Raw genomic sequence first — 17,037 nt, 5'->3', positions numbered from 1 at the left:
GGTGTTGACGATGTGGACGACATCCTCGATTACGGCGTTTGGTTCCCGGCCTGTAGTCACTGGTGGTATCTGTGGTGCCTCTGGTACCTGGGTCCCTGCATGGGACCCGACCTGCGGGTCAAACCAAGTGACTGAAAGATGGAGAACATAGTTGCCGCCGGAGAATTATGTGCAAAGCGGTAAACGACAACGATACAGTTGCGCTGATGTCCATGCGCTAAGGTACGTCATTAGGGAAGCAACCATTTAATATCAAGGGGTGGAGGGAGTGGAAGTTTGATTGGTTTGAGATCTGCATTTTATTAATGTTTAGGAGCTAAATTACTTTTTCCAACACACACACTTACATGCAATTTGTCACCTTGATCTTTCAATAATACTGCCAACGAGATAAGATCGTTTTGTTATTATAACGGGGGCAAGATAATAATTTTATAAAATATCCCCACTCCCCTCCAAGTACAAATGGTTACTCCCGAAACCCCAGCCAAGTCATAAGCACGTGCCCGGGGACAAAATGAGGACGTTCAGAGAAAAGCAGCTGAAAGTGAACGCTGAGTTAGTCACCGGAAGCTCAATCACATCGTCAAGTCAGAAGAAATACGTTAACGGTTATGAGAGTTTTATAATATATCACAGTATAAACAGCACAAATATATTTGTGTAAAAGGGGTATAAAAAATATACTACCCGTCACAAGCCATGTAAACTTGGGCGGTCGGGTAGCCTAGTTGTTAAAGCGTTCGATCGTCACGCTGAAGATCCGGGTTCGAATCTCGACATGGGTACAATCTATGAAGCCCATTTCTGGTGTACCCCGCCGTGATATTTCTTGAATAATGCTAAAAGCGGCTTAAAACCACTCACTCACCATATAAACTAATTTTTCTTCGTTGGAGACTGATTGAAAAGCAGGTTTTGGCTTTAAAATAAACATAATATTTACAAAGTAAAATAAGTTTATCAGTATTACATAACTCTAAAAAGTTGGGATAGCTAAAACCCCGGACTTGTTATATAGGTCCGTGCTAAAACTGACCTTTTCGTATAAACTTTAACGCAAATCATCATACCCAGGGCAATCTAGCAATACATGACACACTCTTTCATGTTCGTATATCTGCCTGTTTCCAACTTTAGAGGAGCAGTACCTGATCTAAATTTGGAGAAGGCAGAGCGGTAAGAACGAGACATATACATACTTGCATAACATTCACACCCATACCCATCTTTAAACAATCTATACGTATGTAATTTATTACCATCCGTTCTTCCGCCAGGCTTGCATAACCGTTCATTCCAATCATCATGAGCATTGATCCATGCAATTGGGATATGATGACACGCAAGTCATGAGGACTGCGATCCATTTAGTCGCCTCTTACGAACAGCGAAGGTTGCTGGAGACCTATATTTTTACCCGGAATCCCCGTGGGTCACGTATATATTACCATAGACTGTGGCTTTAGCTTGTAATCAGTCAATTGGGTCACTTTAGGCTGTTGGTTATTATTGGAAAACTGTCAGTTCCACATATGACTGCAGAAAAAAAGTTTGCAAAGCCCTATTGTATGCATAACTAGCTTTGTGATCTGAGTCTGCAATTTGCTGTGCAGAGTTGCCTCTCTTTGTCACACAAGGATCTGCTGGTCATGGACTTGTATCAATTTGTATCTCTTTGAAAGACTTCTGTCTGTGCAATATGCTTCTAATTTGCCATAACGATGCAGAATATCAAGGAGATTCACTAGTCTTTTATATAGTTGAAGCTGTTTTTGTAGGTATTTGACAATCTGCTAGAATTGCTGTAAAGGCCTTGAGTGTCTGTATTTCAAGAATAGGAAACAAAAGATGATCGTGTATGAGTGTTGTTGCGCTGTGTTTGCATGGATATCCAGAGGTATATCACGAGGTGCTGTTAGTGCAGCCATTACCAGTTATAACCTTGCAGTACACTGTTAGTTCACCACAGAAGCTACAACAAATGCTCTGTACATATCTTACAGAGTTTTCTTGTCAAACTTGTCTTTTGCTTTGAGAGTGAGTGAGTGAGTTGGGTTTAATGCTGCTTTTAACAGTATTCCAGTTATATCACATGTGTCAGCTTGATGTGGGAGGAAAGCCCGAAGTGATGCAGGTCATAGACGTTTACCACTTTGTTGAAACCCACGAGCACGGGTATGGTGCTGACAAACCTAGAAACATAATTGAGGCGAACCAGGATTTGAACCCACAATCATAGGTTTCTGGCTGCCCAAGGCACTCTGCATTGGCAGTTGCAGTGCCTTAGACAAATGGGCCACCTGTGTCCACTAATGTTTTGTGAAGTGTTGAATTGTGAGGTGTCAGTTTGTTTGCTTGTTGCTTTATGATGCATTCAGGCAATGTTCAAACTACCATATTCACAGTATTGAGCTCCCGCTCCAGTAACCCCTCCTTGGCCAACTTCCTGGACCAGTTTGTAAGTTTGTAAATGGTTAACGTCTAAGACCCTCCATCACTTCGGTTCACAAGCCTACCTATGATGAACACAGTCTTAGTAATAGGTGTATGTGTTGTTTACTGCTGCACTCGGCAATATTCCAGCTATATGACTGTGGCCTTAAAATTACCAAGTCTGGACCAGACAATCCAGTGATTGATATTGTGAGCAACAATCCATGCCGACAGTCCGAGAAATATTGATCCGATATATAAAGACACGGTAATAGCTGATAAGGATTTTTATTGCATGAAAAGATTTCAAGAACATAGCCAGAACCTGGAATTAATTCCAGAGAGATGAACACTATAGGTGTAAAAGAAACAAGCAACATAGGTATGTGCACCATGCAAAACCCAGGGCTTCGTGGAGTAGTTTCAACGTGGGATGTATTACATGTATTTACATTCTGGTTAGTTCCATATGGCGGCCAGTATCCTCGGAGAATGGCAATTTTTATTAATTGATATTAGTAGATTTTGCCAAACTGGATTTTGCATGATTGGTAGACAAGACAGCTTCACATTCACTTGCAATTTACTGCAAAAAATAAATATGTGTAAATTATTTGCATTATTTTGTTTAAAATGTTCATGTTTAAATAAACCCTTTCCATTGTATATTGAATTCATATGTACATGTTTGTTCAAGACAGTTATTAACAAGAAAAAGAGAAGTGATATTCAAACATATTATTGTACATCACAACCTGAGACTTACAATGCTCTATCCTAGACTTAAACTGCTCCAGGACTGTTTAAGTTTAATGACCTAATATTTTATAGGCACGCCATTTTTATAAAATATATGAATAGTCAACATATTCATGTAATACAACATTTAAAAAAATTCCAGTCAACTCCGGATATTACAAACTCCAAGGAAACCTCCAATCAGTTTATTCCAAAGTTCATTATTCCCCCCAAGTGTCATGTTACATTATCCCCCCAAACTGTCATGTTACATTATCCCCCAAACTGTCATGTTAATTATCACACTAGAGAGATCAGGATTGGGCTTGGTATATCAGGTCTATATAAAACGTATACCACACTTCTTTAATAATTTGTTCAATTGACTGATATCTTTACGATAACATGTGAATGGATTTACTTCTCACATAACAAGGTGTTTGTTGTAATCACAGAATATATAGAATGCATTTAATTAATTATCATTTATAAAATTAATTAATAAAGTAAATTAAAATAACTTCAAACCATCAAATGTTACTTTCTGTTTGTGGTTTAGGTTCTAATAACCGAACAACTTTTTAATGTCACTTTATACATATTATGGGAATTCCCTGGTGATACTCCACTGTTCCCTGTGTCCCTCTGTGTTATATCGGGGGCTGACTGTATCATAACAGGCTTATATTTGTAAATATATTTGAATAATCTGTAATTGCAGAACACAACAACCAACCACACATATCAAACAAGGAAATTCATTATTCAAACTATTTGGGGAGTGGTGCTAACTATAAAATAAAGCAGGTTGCGTGGTGGGATGGGTGATGGATTTATTGTAATGAAGCGTCAATGAAGTGACATTTTCAGTGATAACCGCTTTCTGTGTGGACCCCCCACACAGAGACTCGTCCTGGAGCCTAATCTGGCACTATTATCCTGCCACCAAATATTCATCCGCGATTATCCAGCGCACTATATTTCCAATCGGTTACAATAAATGTTGTTTGTTTGTTGTTTAACGCTTCACTCAGCAGTATTCCAGCTATATGACGGCGGTCTGTAAATAATCTAGTCTGGACCAGACAATCCAGTGATTGACATCATGAACATCGATCCACGCAATTGGCATCGATGACATGCATCAACCAACTCAGTTAGTCGCCTCTTATGACTAGCATAGTCGCCTTTTACGGCAAGCATGGGTTGCTGAAGACCTATTCTACCCCGGGTCTTCACGGGTCGGTTACAATATATACCCTGTACCCATTCATCATAGCTTGAAGTAACGTCACTATCTCCATCTCTCTTATCAGCATCTCAGCACAGAATTTCTCTCGCTCATGAGAGTAAATTGATTGGTTGGTTATTTTAAGCACCGTGCAATTCATGTCCGCTCTAAATAAATCTATCGTACCAAATGGCTCCAGGATTTTTTCAGCTGTAGAAACCAACATCTTTAGTCCACTTATCCTTATAATGATAACATATAGCAAAACCCTTAAAAACGACAATTTACAAGTCCTTATGATACCTTAACGACTGGGTAGTTTGGCAAGGACTATAGGACTAGTGCCAAATCCTAATGCTGTTTGTTTATCATAAGGTGGAGATACTTTACCATGGACAATAAAGGATATATTTGAGAATGGACTCTCAAGAGATATTCCCTTGCGTCGTGTTCAAGCTATAAAGTCTTTTGAATTTTTGAGTGAGTAAATGACCATGATGTTACGTTGCTTTAGCAATATTGTGTACATCCATGTATGGCATCAGATTTGGTCTTTAGCTTGACAAGCAAATGCTTTAAATAGCTACGGCACAGATCACGTTACTGTTCTCGAATAACAAGGTAGAAGTGTGTCCCCTTCCCTATGATATAAACAATCAAATATGACTATATTATTGAGGGAGCAGTTTGAAAGTTTGATACCCCGCTCCTGATCTTCAGGGCGTATTTTTTTAATTTAACATCAAACTTTTAACTCCTTCTAAGAGCCAGGAAGAATATAGGAAAGATATAGACTCCCTGCAAGACCTCTACATTGATGTGCGCATTACATGGACAATGGTTAGATATGCATTGAGATTCTAAATAGGGAAGGTGTACACGTTACCCTAGGGAGTGGGGTGGGGGTAGGCTAGCAGGGTTGTTGGAGGGGGGCGGGGGGGGGGGGGGGGAGATAAATGGAACCATTACTCAACATCCGACATAATATAGTTCCATCATTATGCAGGGAATATAAAAGTTATTGTCATGGTAATCCCTTGTGGAGAATTGCACCACAGAAGTCCTCAAAGTGGAACGATTTCTTCAGAACCGCAATAGAACCGCCCCGATTCCAAGAAAACACTTCCGCCATTGATGTCTACATATCACATGTTTTGCTATTTATTGTTCACCATAAGCCTTCTGAATCGACTTGCCCTGGGCTTGGAGGTAGCCAGACCTCTCCTGCTTCTTCCGATCAAAAATGGAGGACGGTCCTGGAATGTAATGAGCTCCAATTATATTTCTTGCTTTAGGGTGCAAAAAACATGAAGATTACATGATAACATTTGCATCCTGAGGGGATTCTGGGACTTGTCAACATCCTCTCTATCACCATGGCTAACATTTGGGTAATCCATTGCCCTGGTTCTCGCAATCGAAAATTACTGGCCCTTGATTTCAATTTGCCAATTTGATTGGCTACGCTAATAGGTCAAACGTACCAATCAGAATGCGAGTCACAAACAAGCCTCAATGTTGGCATGTCCAGACCCATCCATTAATTATGATCGAGTTTGTGAGAAATTCCAACATCGAAAAACTGACATGCAAAAGAAAGCCCTCCAAATTCATTTTAATGGAAAGGATGCCTTCATATCCATTATTAAGCGGTGGCTTTGGTTTCTAGCTAAGTCGAGTTATCTCCCTTACTCTTTCCCTTATGTCCACGTTAGACTGGTCGGTTAAAATGATAATGAAAATCAAGCACCGGTAATTTGCGATCACAAGAACCACAGGAATGGGTTAGTGTAGGTTCAGCGATGATACTGATGATGACTTGTCGAAACAACTACCTAAGATTGGGATAGGGCGGTCAGACTTAATAATTTCATTGCCTTCAGACACTCAAAATTACTTTAGCCTTACAAACAATTTGCAGTGAGGGGTACAGACTTGGCTGATAGAGCATAATACTCCATACTTCATTTTGGCTGTTGGTGTCATTATATGTCATTGGTTTGTATTTAAATCTATGGAAATGTGTGGACATGCATTTGATTTGGCATTTACAACACATTTGCCCCTACCTTTTTTATGACTGCTTAAACCCAGAAAACTAAAATGACAATTTATCTCCTGCCGGGGCCACCCACCCAGATTGTAAAATGGTTGGGCCCAAATTTGTGAGTGCAAATGGCTGCTTCTTAAAACCACATGGCTTACAGTGTTACCTTTTCTTTTCTGAATTAGTGAGTGAGTTGGGTTTAACCCCGCTTTAAAGAGCATTCCAGGTATATCACGGAGTGTCAGCTTAATGTGGGAGGAAAGCCCGAAATGATGCAGGTCTCTGACGTTTACCACTTCGGTGAAACCCGAGAGCAGGGGTATGGTGCTGACAAACCTAGAAACATAATCGGGCGAACCGGGATTCGAACCCACAATCTTAGGTTTCTGGTGTGCCCAAGGAACGCAACTCTGCACAGCGAATCGCGGCGCCTTAGACGACTGGGCCACCCGTGACCAATTAGACTGACCAATCAGAATCGATTAATTTCCAAATTTAGGTAGAATGGTATTTTATAGTTAAAGCCATTTAAGTAAAGCAAGTTATGTTCTTTAAACATTGGAAGTGATAGACCGCCCATTCTTTTTATGAACTGTACAAATGTACACCAAAGAGTGTTAAAAGTTATATCAATAGTTTCCACATTAGTGTGTTTATCATATTTATTGGTTCGACCAAATCAATCTCAGTCGTATGAGCAAATCTGACACTGAATCGGGATGTACACCTACCCGCACCGCCACCCCCTCCTCCGGCCTGCCGCCCCTTGCCTCGCCCCAGGGCGGAAGGAGGGGGCGTGCTTCCTGACAACTGTTGTTCCAGGATCTGGTATGTCTTGGGCTTGACGTCCCTGTAGGCGGACCCCTCGTTCATGTGGGGGTTGATGCTCCCCTCGTCCAGCTCCACCCTGGGGGACGCTGCCTGCTGTCCTGCGGCCCTCACTGCTGGGTCAGCCGTGTTCACAGCACCTCTGAATAAACAACGGGGTTTTAAATAAATGTGTTTTTTGTTTATATTCAGTTCAAAGAACTGGCATTTGGACAATGGCGGGAAATTCACAAACAATCAGATATTGTTCAGGAAGCGTCCCGAGTCAGCCGTTTCCAGCCGAATTCTTCCCGATTTTCCCGTTCTCAAGCCGAATCTGATCCGATTTGTGTATCTTCCGCATGGTAAAAAAAAACGACCGAATCTGTCCCGACAGCGCAACGAATCTCCCGAATGCGATCCGACAGAGATCAGACAGTGACCGGACAGTGAACCGACAAAGACGGTTCGCATTCGGCAAGATCTGGACGCAACCTGGACTCAATCGACAAGACACGACAATGAACAATTCATGCAAGCTCATCAGGATCGACAGCGTCCCGATACAGAGGACACAGTCCAAACAACACAGGACATTGTTACGATTTTAATCCGACACAGCAGAATCTGTCACGAACATTGTCACGATTGTAATCCGACTTGACAAAATCGAATGTTACGGGACGCACCATACTGTCGGGAGTGCTTGGCCGACCTGGACCTTTCCCAATCCGTAGGACTCTGTTACGAACGTACACGACTGCGTTCAGACAATGATAGGACATTCCAGATCATTGAGGATAGTATCCGACTTTTTCACTTTTCGTGTCGTAGGCTGTCTGATCTCAAACGGGAGCCATAATCGACACTGTGAGAACCTGGCCTTACACATAACATGTATAGCTACGTCTCTATCTAAAGTGAAAATATATATGTTTTGAGATCATAGGTTTTTGCATCAATTAATGCGTGCGCACTGTGGCGTTTTTGCCCGTCTGGGGGGCGCAAAATTATTATCAATAGTTTCAATACCACGGGACGAATCTAGGCGACTTTCTTTGTTCGACGCCATCATAAATTTTATTTCCCCAAGGGAAGTAACTCTCATCGGTACAGCATCATCGGTAAGGTCAACGGGGTTATCTCTCCTATCCTTCCGTAAATAACGAAATTAAATGTTGAAATACAACTAAAAAAACCCATAAGAACATAGTTACATCAATTATTACTAAACTTCTTCTCGCCACAGCACCAAGCAATTATGGACATGTATTATTTATATATACCACTTGTTTCAGTACAGTGGCAAATGATATATGTGGATGGTATGAATATACCAATATGATTTTGAAAAGAAATCAACAGGATTCCGCGTTCCCTGTTATCAGTTGCCACACATGCACAAGTCCCGTGAAGATTCCGGGTTAGAACTGGTCTTCAGCAACCCAAGCTTGTCGTAAGAGGCGACTAGCGGGATCTGGTGGTCAGGCTCGCAGACTTGGTTCATGCATGTCATCGTATCCTGGATCCTGACAATCACTGGATTGTCTGGTCCGGATTCGATTATTTACAAACTGTTGTCATATAGCTTGAATATTGCTGAGTGCGGCGTTAAATAACAAACGAACATATCTCACTTGGGTTACTAAGTAGACACAGTTTTTTTCGGTATAGATCCTTATACCGTTTGTCAAGCAAGGAAACGTATAAGGAACTGTACCAAAATATCGCCTTTACAGTTTAAAAGAAGCTGTTATCCATAAATTGTGTCTACATAGTCATCCGTCAACTTCTAAGTAATGCCTATCAAACAATTCTCACTTGGGTTGTATAAAATGATGCCCGATCCAATTCCCTATTTTGACCACATGTTCTCGTGTTCTTTTCAGGTAAACAATTGTTAAACAACAAACAAACAAAGACATGCACAATACTGACGACCAAGACGATATGTATATGTACTTAGCGCCATACCTGGGTATGTAGGGTGTCAACGCGAAAATATAATGTACTGACTGTAAAATGACTTGAGATGAAACGTGCGTTTGACCCTCTGTGCACCAACGGCATAAATCGACCACATGAAGTTTTGCGTGCACCAATATATGGCTTACAATGTGTGATTTGCACGTGCAACACGTGTGTCAACTGTCATGACAGTGCACGGATGGTTGTTGAACTTTTAAAAATATGTGTTTCAATCCGGTGGTGCTTAATTTTGTCCAGGTGTATGTAATTATGTAGCTTTTATAACTTCTTCGCGTAGATACAAAGTAAAACGAAGCAATTTAGCGAGGGCGGATGGCATATCAGTTTCCACACCTGTGTTTGCAGACCCCCGAAGCTTTCTTCATTTGCGTCTTTTCCCGACTTCAAGAAGCTGGATTTCGCCGACATAATTCCGAAATTTTGCTTTGTTTTTGCTTGAAACGTTAAGACATATAACTTGACCAGACGGACAAAACATACGTGACGTCGCAAGGACTTAGTAGCTTTTCTCTGATGTTTTTTGTTTTGTTTGTTTGTTGTTTAACGCCTCGCTCAGCAATATTCCAGCTATATGACGGCGGTCTGTAAATAATCGAGTCTGGACCAGACATTCCAGTGATGAAGGGTAATCACTTATATATAACTTAATTCAGCGGGTGGACTACCGCGAAAGACGATCACTGACAAAGTTATTTTTATGCTTTAAAAATTATAAATTTTGCCAATTTGGTAGTTCAGCCACTGTCTATGAAACAAGTGTCAGATGGCGCTATTTTACGAGTACTGTTTTGTCGCCGTCTAAATGACTAATCACTGAGTTTGTTACGTTATATGTTAATGCGCACATTCCACAGTTTCTGAGAGAGAAAAAATGTCCGTTATAGAAGCTAAGAAACACACGCTCGGGATTTGTAAATAACCTGCATTGGGAATAATATTCAGGAGCCTTGGCGAGCTGATGACAATGTTTATTCCTAATACAGGATATTCACCACCCTAAAACACAATCGCCTGATAACTTTTCTATATACATGTACATAATCGACATTATATTTCTATCTTGCCTTGTCTCACATATAAAATTATTTACAACATTATGACGACCTAGATTAGTCTCCAGAATATATAATTTCCTATATTTCATATGACACTTGTCTAGTCTGGACTAGTCTCCCGTACATATAATTATAATAGTAGGCGTGTGCATGCACGCACGTTACAACCTAGCATACTATATTCTGATGCGTAAAAGTTGATAACCAAATGTTTTCCACAAAGCGTTTCGTTAAGCATCCAATAAATTGCAAATGGACTTCATGTCCCAGATGCTGCAACAATTCAGTGCTTTGAAAACGTCACATCTGCACAACCTACCGTCCGTCAGTGGAGTCCATTTGCAAAACGAGTTGTTGTGTGAGTGTGGCACGCAACGATAGACACAGCCTAGACAAGTGCCTTCCCCTCTAAGTGAACGAGATCTGGGGCAGACCGGCAGCGTGGTTCTTATATATATATATCACTTTAGCGATAAGGATGAGTCACTTTTCGGGCATTTTGATTAAAATGAACCTATAAGTATATTCTTCAGAATAATAAAAACTTATGAAACAAGATTATATTGTTTATCTTAAGCATTTAAAAATGCAATTATGATTTTATGGGATTTGTGTATCATGATCAGAACTACGGTCAGTTTTGAAGAATATCAATCCCTGGGTTCTGGATCGTACGGAAGCCTTTTAGGGCCATTTAGTTTTTTTGGTTTTTTTTCGATACTATCTTGAAATTTCAAGATACTAAGATAGAGAAGTTGAGATTTCAAGATAGTATCTTGAAATTTCAGGATAGTATCTTGAAATTTCAAAATACTATCTTGAAATTTCAAGAAACTAAGTTGAAATTTCAAGATACTAAGTGGAAATTTCAAGATACTAAGTTGAAATTTCAAGATAGAGAAGTTGAAATTTCAAGATACTAAGTTGATATTTCAAGTTTATTCACTTCAAACGTATTTTTACATCTTATGATGTTAAAAACTTATTATCTTGAAATTTCAACTTAGTATCTTGAAATTTCAACTTAGTATCTTGAAATTTTAAGATACTGTCTTGAAATTTCAACTTAGTATCTTGAAATTTCAACTTAGTATCTTGAAATTTCAACTTAGTATCCTGAAATTTCAAGATAGTGTCTTGAAATTTCCACTTCTCCATCTTGAAATTCCACTTAGTATCTTGAAATTTCCACTTAGTATCTTGAAATTCAAGATAGTATCCTGAAATTTCAACTTCTCTATCTTGAAATTTCAACTTAGTATCTTGAAATTTCAAGATAATATCGAAAACAATATAAAAAAACAAATGGCCCTAAAAGGCTTCCGTAGGATCGTGGGCTGGATCGTGACAAAACAGCATATATACTCACCGCCAAAAGACATGATAACCATAGAAATACATAGAGAGGTATGTACGTTTAGAAGATGTTTTTCCAATGTTGGTTGGTTGGTTAGTTTGTTGTTTAACGCCGCACTCAGCAATTTTCCAGCTATATGACGGCGGTCTGTAAATAATCGAGTCTGGACCAGACAATCCAGTGGTTAATATCATAAACATCGCACGCAATTGGGATTGATGACATGCATCAACCAAGTCAGCGAGCCTACAACCTAATGACAACACTAACAATCAGTTTAGTGTTACCACATTGTCTTTATTCTTATCACATGATTTCCAAAGTTTATACGCGAATCATGCACGAGTCACATGGTGTATCGGGAGTCATGTATCTTTGGGCTCATATGTGATGCGTTCATGAGCGTCGGTTCAAACAACATAAGAGTATGTTCGATGGTGTATCGAACCAATCTGATATCTCTTGAATATGAGTAATTTTTCAAATATTAACCAACATGTACAGTATTCGCGTTCTTTTGTTGGTGATGAATCAGAGAAAATATGGTAAACGTATATCCAGGGTTAGAAACTAACAGTTTTTGTCGACTAGTCCTTATAATGATAACATATAGCCAAACCCTTAAAATGGGCCAATTTCTACTAGTCCTTAGGATACCTTTACTATCGGGCAGTTTGGTAAGGACAACAGGACTAGTGCCAATTTCTAACGCTGATATCCCATTAATACAAAGAGTGGTCATCTAAACAGTCCACTGTCGGGCTTTGGGGGTAAGGGGTTATAAACATCATGTGGAATCCTTATGACTACGTGTTACGAAACAAAAGGAAACTTAACCACCCCACCGGGTACCCGCCATATTACCTCTTCACTGTGAGATCAACATCGTTGCCAGCCCGGATAAGTTCGGCTTTGGCTTTTTCGTGAGACCAGCCATTTGCACACGCATCCCCGATCCTCACGATCCCATCTCCATTCTGCAGCCCGGCGGTTCCAGCGATACTCTTGGGGGACACCTGGTAAACGTAGAGTGAAATTTCGTTAATACGGACAGAACAGTTCGGATTAACATCGTCACGATATGGCTGAAATACTGCCGATGTGACGTTAAATCTTACCTCACTCACTCGGATTAACAAATGTCCGGGTTAAGGAATCATGGATACGGAGTAATGTCCTTTGTTTATATTTAGATATCGTAATCGTCCGGAAAGAACGATGTCCGTAATAACGGGGTTCACTTTAGTATAAGATGATGGCGCACGTGACAAAGTAATGTGTATTGCACAATTTGAAACAGAGGTAGTGTAAATATTCCCCCAAAATTGCATACCTACCCTGGATGGTCTGTAAATACAATTCCGTTCCATGCCGTTGGGGAACATCTTCCCGAGGCAAGGGAGTTAACTGACTATAAAAGTCCAGTTTCCACCCTTGCCGAACTAGGCTGGTATTATGGAGTTACATTTTGGCTGGACTAACGAGTCTATGCATAGTCCAATCAAAATCGCGCACTGAAATCGAAATCCGGTTCGTAAAGTGTCATGCAGATTTCTGTCGACTGCAGGATTTGCAAAACATGTGCACCGCTAACTCGTTGTCAACAGATATTTTCTAAATCTTTTCATGCTTTTAATCAAGGTGCTCACGTGATTTGATGCACTTCGCGATGTAAGACTCGTTTTATCACAATATATATCTTGATTATCAACCAGATCGTCTTGACTGGGCACCACCGTTTTGTTTGAAGTAAATGCAAGTGATACGATAGGTTGAATCTGACAGGTCAATAGGAGAGGCATAGAAAGGACATGACTGGTAATAGCCACTGGTGGCGCTATACGATCGAGCCCAGTAATTCCAGCCTAGTTCGGCAAGGGTGTAAACTGGACTTTTAAAGTCAGTTAACTCTCTTGCCTCGGGAAGATGTTGGGGAACGATGACACGCAATTAACCAAGTCACCGAGTCTTCTCCTTTTGCCATGACCTTTTGTCTGTTAGTGAAACGTCGTGACATGTAGGAAAATATCATTAATAAATCATATATTTTTTACATTATATGTAAATTTATTTTTATTTATTTACTTATTATTAATTAATTTTGTTATCCCCCCATGATCTTAATCACTGCATTATCTGTTCCAGACCCGATTATTAAGAGGGTAATTATCTTTTGCCATGATATGCACAACAGTGATTATTGCGTGATTAACAGATATAAATGAAACGTATTAATACCTTGAAATTGATGAGACAAAAGTTTAAATCAAGGGCATTTAAAGTTAAATAGTATACATACTTTGATGTTTTGGTTTCTGGTTATAAGAAAAAAAGCGAAGCTAGTCACGAGTGCAGATACCAGTGTTGTGACGCTACGAGGTCAAACTCAAAACATAGGTCATTCAAAGATGTTATAAATCAAATATCTTACACCTGACTTGACGTTTTCGTAAGTAACTAAGTTTAGCGTTGACCTCTCGCGGAAAGTAATTATAAGTCATTTACTGTGTCTGTAATCAATCAACAGGCAAATCTTTCTTTCTTATTTTTTACGCCGCTCTTAACAGTATTCCAGTTATATCGGCGTGTCAGCTTAATGTGGGAGGAAATCCCGAAGTGATGCAGGTCTCAGACGTTTACCACTTCGGTGAAACCCACGAGCACGGGTATGGTGCTGACAAACCTAGAAACATAACCGGGGTGTGCCGGGATTCGAATCCACAATCATAGGTTTCTGGCGTGCCCAAAGGGACGCAACTCTGCGCAGCGAATTGCGGTGCCTTATACGACTGGCAACAGGCAAGTCAACATAAAATTATCAACACGAATTGGGGAGTAACGTACTCGGGATATGACGGACTGATTTCCGTCGTGTCTTGACGTTCGTTATATCCAGACTTTTCTGAACACCAAAGAATTTTGTTTTTAATATTTCTGTGCTAATTCTGTCTCGGTGACTATTAAAAAATATTCTCTGCAATTAATTCATCAATTGGCCGCGAGAGCTCGGTTCCAAATTCACTAAAGCGCGGTTAAATCTTCAGGTACACTGAAAACACAGTATGTTTATCTCCTATTTAAAGTTAGATATTAATTAATTAAACCATATCTTTCACTCTGACACGGCACCTCTGCGTGAAGATAAGTATCGAATCGGAGTAAAATATCTTAGTCGAATGAGACTGCTATCAAAATATGCGTGTAAACAATTAAGTGTATCAAGGCATAAACTCGAAACATAGTGTGCATGCTCCAAAGCTCCATTACAGGGCGCGCTACACTCCAGATCAAAAGTTATAGGCACCAAGCTACCGCTGCGCGGAGCTCTACTTCCCACGTATCACGTGGTCAAGGTAACCCGAACGATGTGTTTGGCGCGAGCGTGCATTCCTTTCTATATATGGGTCTAGAAGGTACGCGAGTGCAGCGGCAGTGCGGAAGAGGAGCAACTCACAGCGAACATTATTTACTCACGGGGAGGACGAAGCTAGATACATAAAGGAGAAATCTCTTATTAAGTTCAGTTTAAACATTAAGTTACATTTACGTGGGACTAGAGAGAGAAAGTATATTATCTGTTAATTAACGGATCCGTTTCGCCATCAGCCGATTAACCAATACGTTAGATTGTATTATACAAACATATTCGCAGTTATTAACACTGCATCGGCTTTAAAATAAATTACTCATTTAGTACTTAAAAAGACCCTCACATATATAAAGTATAAGCCATTAATTCATGCTCAAAAGCTGTGATGATACTGAATTAATTCCTATAACGTCCATAAACAATACGAAGATCATCAATGATACCAAATAAGAAAAAGTATGTAACGGAGAAAATAACTGTGTATGTTTATAAGCTAAAATATTGCTTTGACGTGACCTTGGCTTTGTTTCAATCCATAAATAGTGAATATGGTGTAATGTTTTCTCAATCAGCTGGTTTTGTTTTGTAACCTGAACCGGACCTCCCAACAGGTGCGCCGAATCACCCATTACACAACGATGCAAACGTAGATTTAGTGACTAATCCTTCTCATTATAAAGATACATGAAAAAGTGATATTTTACCAAATACCGAAACATTTCTGGCGAATTAATAAGTATTAAAACATATAGTGTTAAACGCGGTATCTTGCATGTTAAAGAACCATCTATGAAGGAATCGTTGAGAACATTCCGAGAAACGCAGAAACAGCTCAACATGCTTGTATGTTTTTATGTTGCTTTACAATTAACTCAAAACGAATGTTTCGCATTTGCCAATTGTCCATACGCATTCATTTAAGTGTCGAGAATTCCACTAATTTAAAACACTCTAACCAAAATAGAACACTATATATAACGAAAAGTGTCGGATGTGAATGTATTAGATTAGAACTGTCAGCTTTTACACCGTCTCTCTCTCACCTCTGTGGTTTATCACAACGGGACCCATGCCTGACTCACTCAAAAAACTTCTATCACGCACTCCCGGCATGGGATGAAGTTAAATACCAACCTGGGCGATGAAAAGAGGTAGGCCGTATTCGGTCCCTCCCTGTAGCTTGAAACCCCATGGCTGACTTGTGTCAAATCTGCGAAGACTAACAGTTACATCGCCGGACGCCATTTTGATGTTACCTATCGTCTGCTACCGCTCGTGAAGGCCGTGGAGCTCGTGCTTGCCTAGCGTCTGTGTAGGTAGTGTTTACCGACCTACATGCACTGCATTGCTGTTATAGGGGCCAGTGTTGGAAAGCACGCTCCGGATAGGTGTAGCCTTGAGGTGCACCCGTCCCACATATGGGATTACAATGAATTACTTGTTCAGAACTACTCAACAGGAATACTAAAGTACAGTGGTTTGCATTCACGATTGTCGAAATTATAGTGAACGCATTTATAGTTTAAGGAGCCTGCGGGGGCAGGTTTTGGCCATCAGTGAATAACTCCATATCGTCATGCTTCATTGCTTGATGTTTGTATGGTCGTGGGATATTTCCAAAAGCTTGGGTACAATGTACTTTTCATTAATTTCTGCAGGAAATCTGAGTGAAAAGAACTTATACTAAATGACTAAAATTATGATATATGGAGTTAATTAATTCACGTTTAAAAAATAAATATTAACAAAACTTAAAATTACTTACAGGGATCAAGAACATTTGTGTGTGCATGGGGTGGGGTGGGGTGGGGTGGGGTGGGGTGTGTGGGTTATTATTTCGTAGAAGACCGAGCACATAATTTCGTAAATATATATTCTCCAAAATATTCATGTTTCCTCCCTCACGTTTCTGTTCAGTGTATGAATGAAGAATGTAAATCTGTTTGATTTCAGTTCGATCATTTGTTTCGAAGAGTTTCTGTTTTAATTCGTCACATTTAACTCATC

General features: G+C 39.9%; 1 protein-coding gene across 1 annotated transcript; it reads right to left on the bottom strand.

The window, feature by feature from the left end:
• Positions 1-2,708: 2,708 nt before the first annotated feature.
• Positions 2,709-16,376, bottom strand: LOC139470823 (PDZ and LIM domain protein 3-like). The gene is made up of 4 exons (XM_071253123.1): positions 16,165-16,376; positions 12,525-12,676; positions 7,184-7,422; positions 2,709-5,661 (listed from the first exon to the last, which is right to left on the bottom strand). Exons 1-4 carry the CDS (start codon positions 16,273-16,275, stop codon positions 5,567-5,569), a joined length of 597 nt encoding a protein of 198 aa, XP_071109224.1. The 5' UTR covers positions 16,276-16,376; the 3' UTR covers positions 2,709-5,566.
• Between the last annotated feature and the right edge of the window lie 661 nt (positions 16,377-17,037).

Source organism: Haliotis cracherodii, unplaced genomic scaffold (assembly GCF_022045235.1).
Source record: "Haliotis cracherodii isolate W230 unplaced genomic scaffold, xgHalCrac1.p SCAF_21, whole genome shotgun sequence".
Taxonomy (NCBI): Eukaryota; Metazoa; Mollusca; class Gastropoda; order Lepetellida; family Haliotidae; genus Haliotis; species Haliotis cracherodii.
The sequence above is the reverse complement of the archived record's forward strand: the minus strand, read 5'-3'. Positions and strand labels throughout refer to the sequence as shown.

Bases quoted from the DNA above. Each gene is read 5' to 3' on its own strand.
- LOC139470823 (XM_071253123.1), bottom strand. From the start codon at position 16,275: ATGGCGTCCGGCGATGTAACTGTTAGTCTTCGCAGATTTGACACAAGT. The intron at 12,677-16,164 runs GTTGGTATTTAA...TACGTTTACCAG, and splicing joins TACCTCTTTTCATCGCCCAG to GTGTCCCCCAAGAGTATCGC. The intron at 7,423-12,524 runs GTAATATGGCGG...TTGTTTATTCAG, and splicing joins GTTGATCTCACAGTGAAGAG to AGGTGCTGTGAACACGGCTG.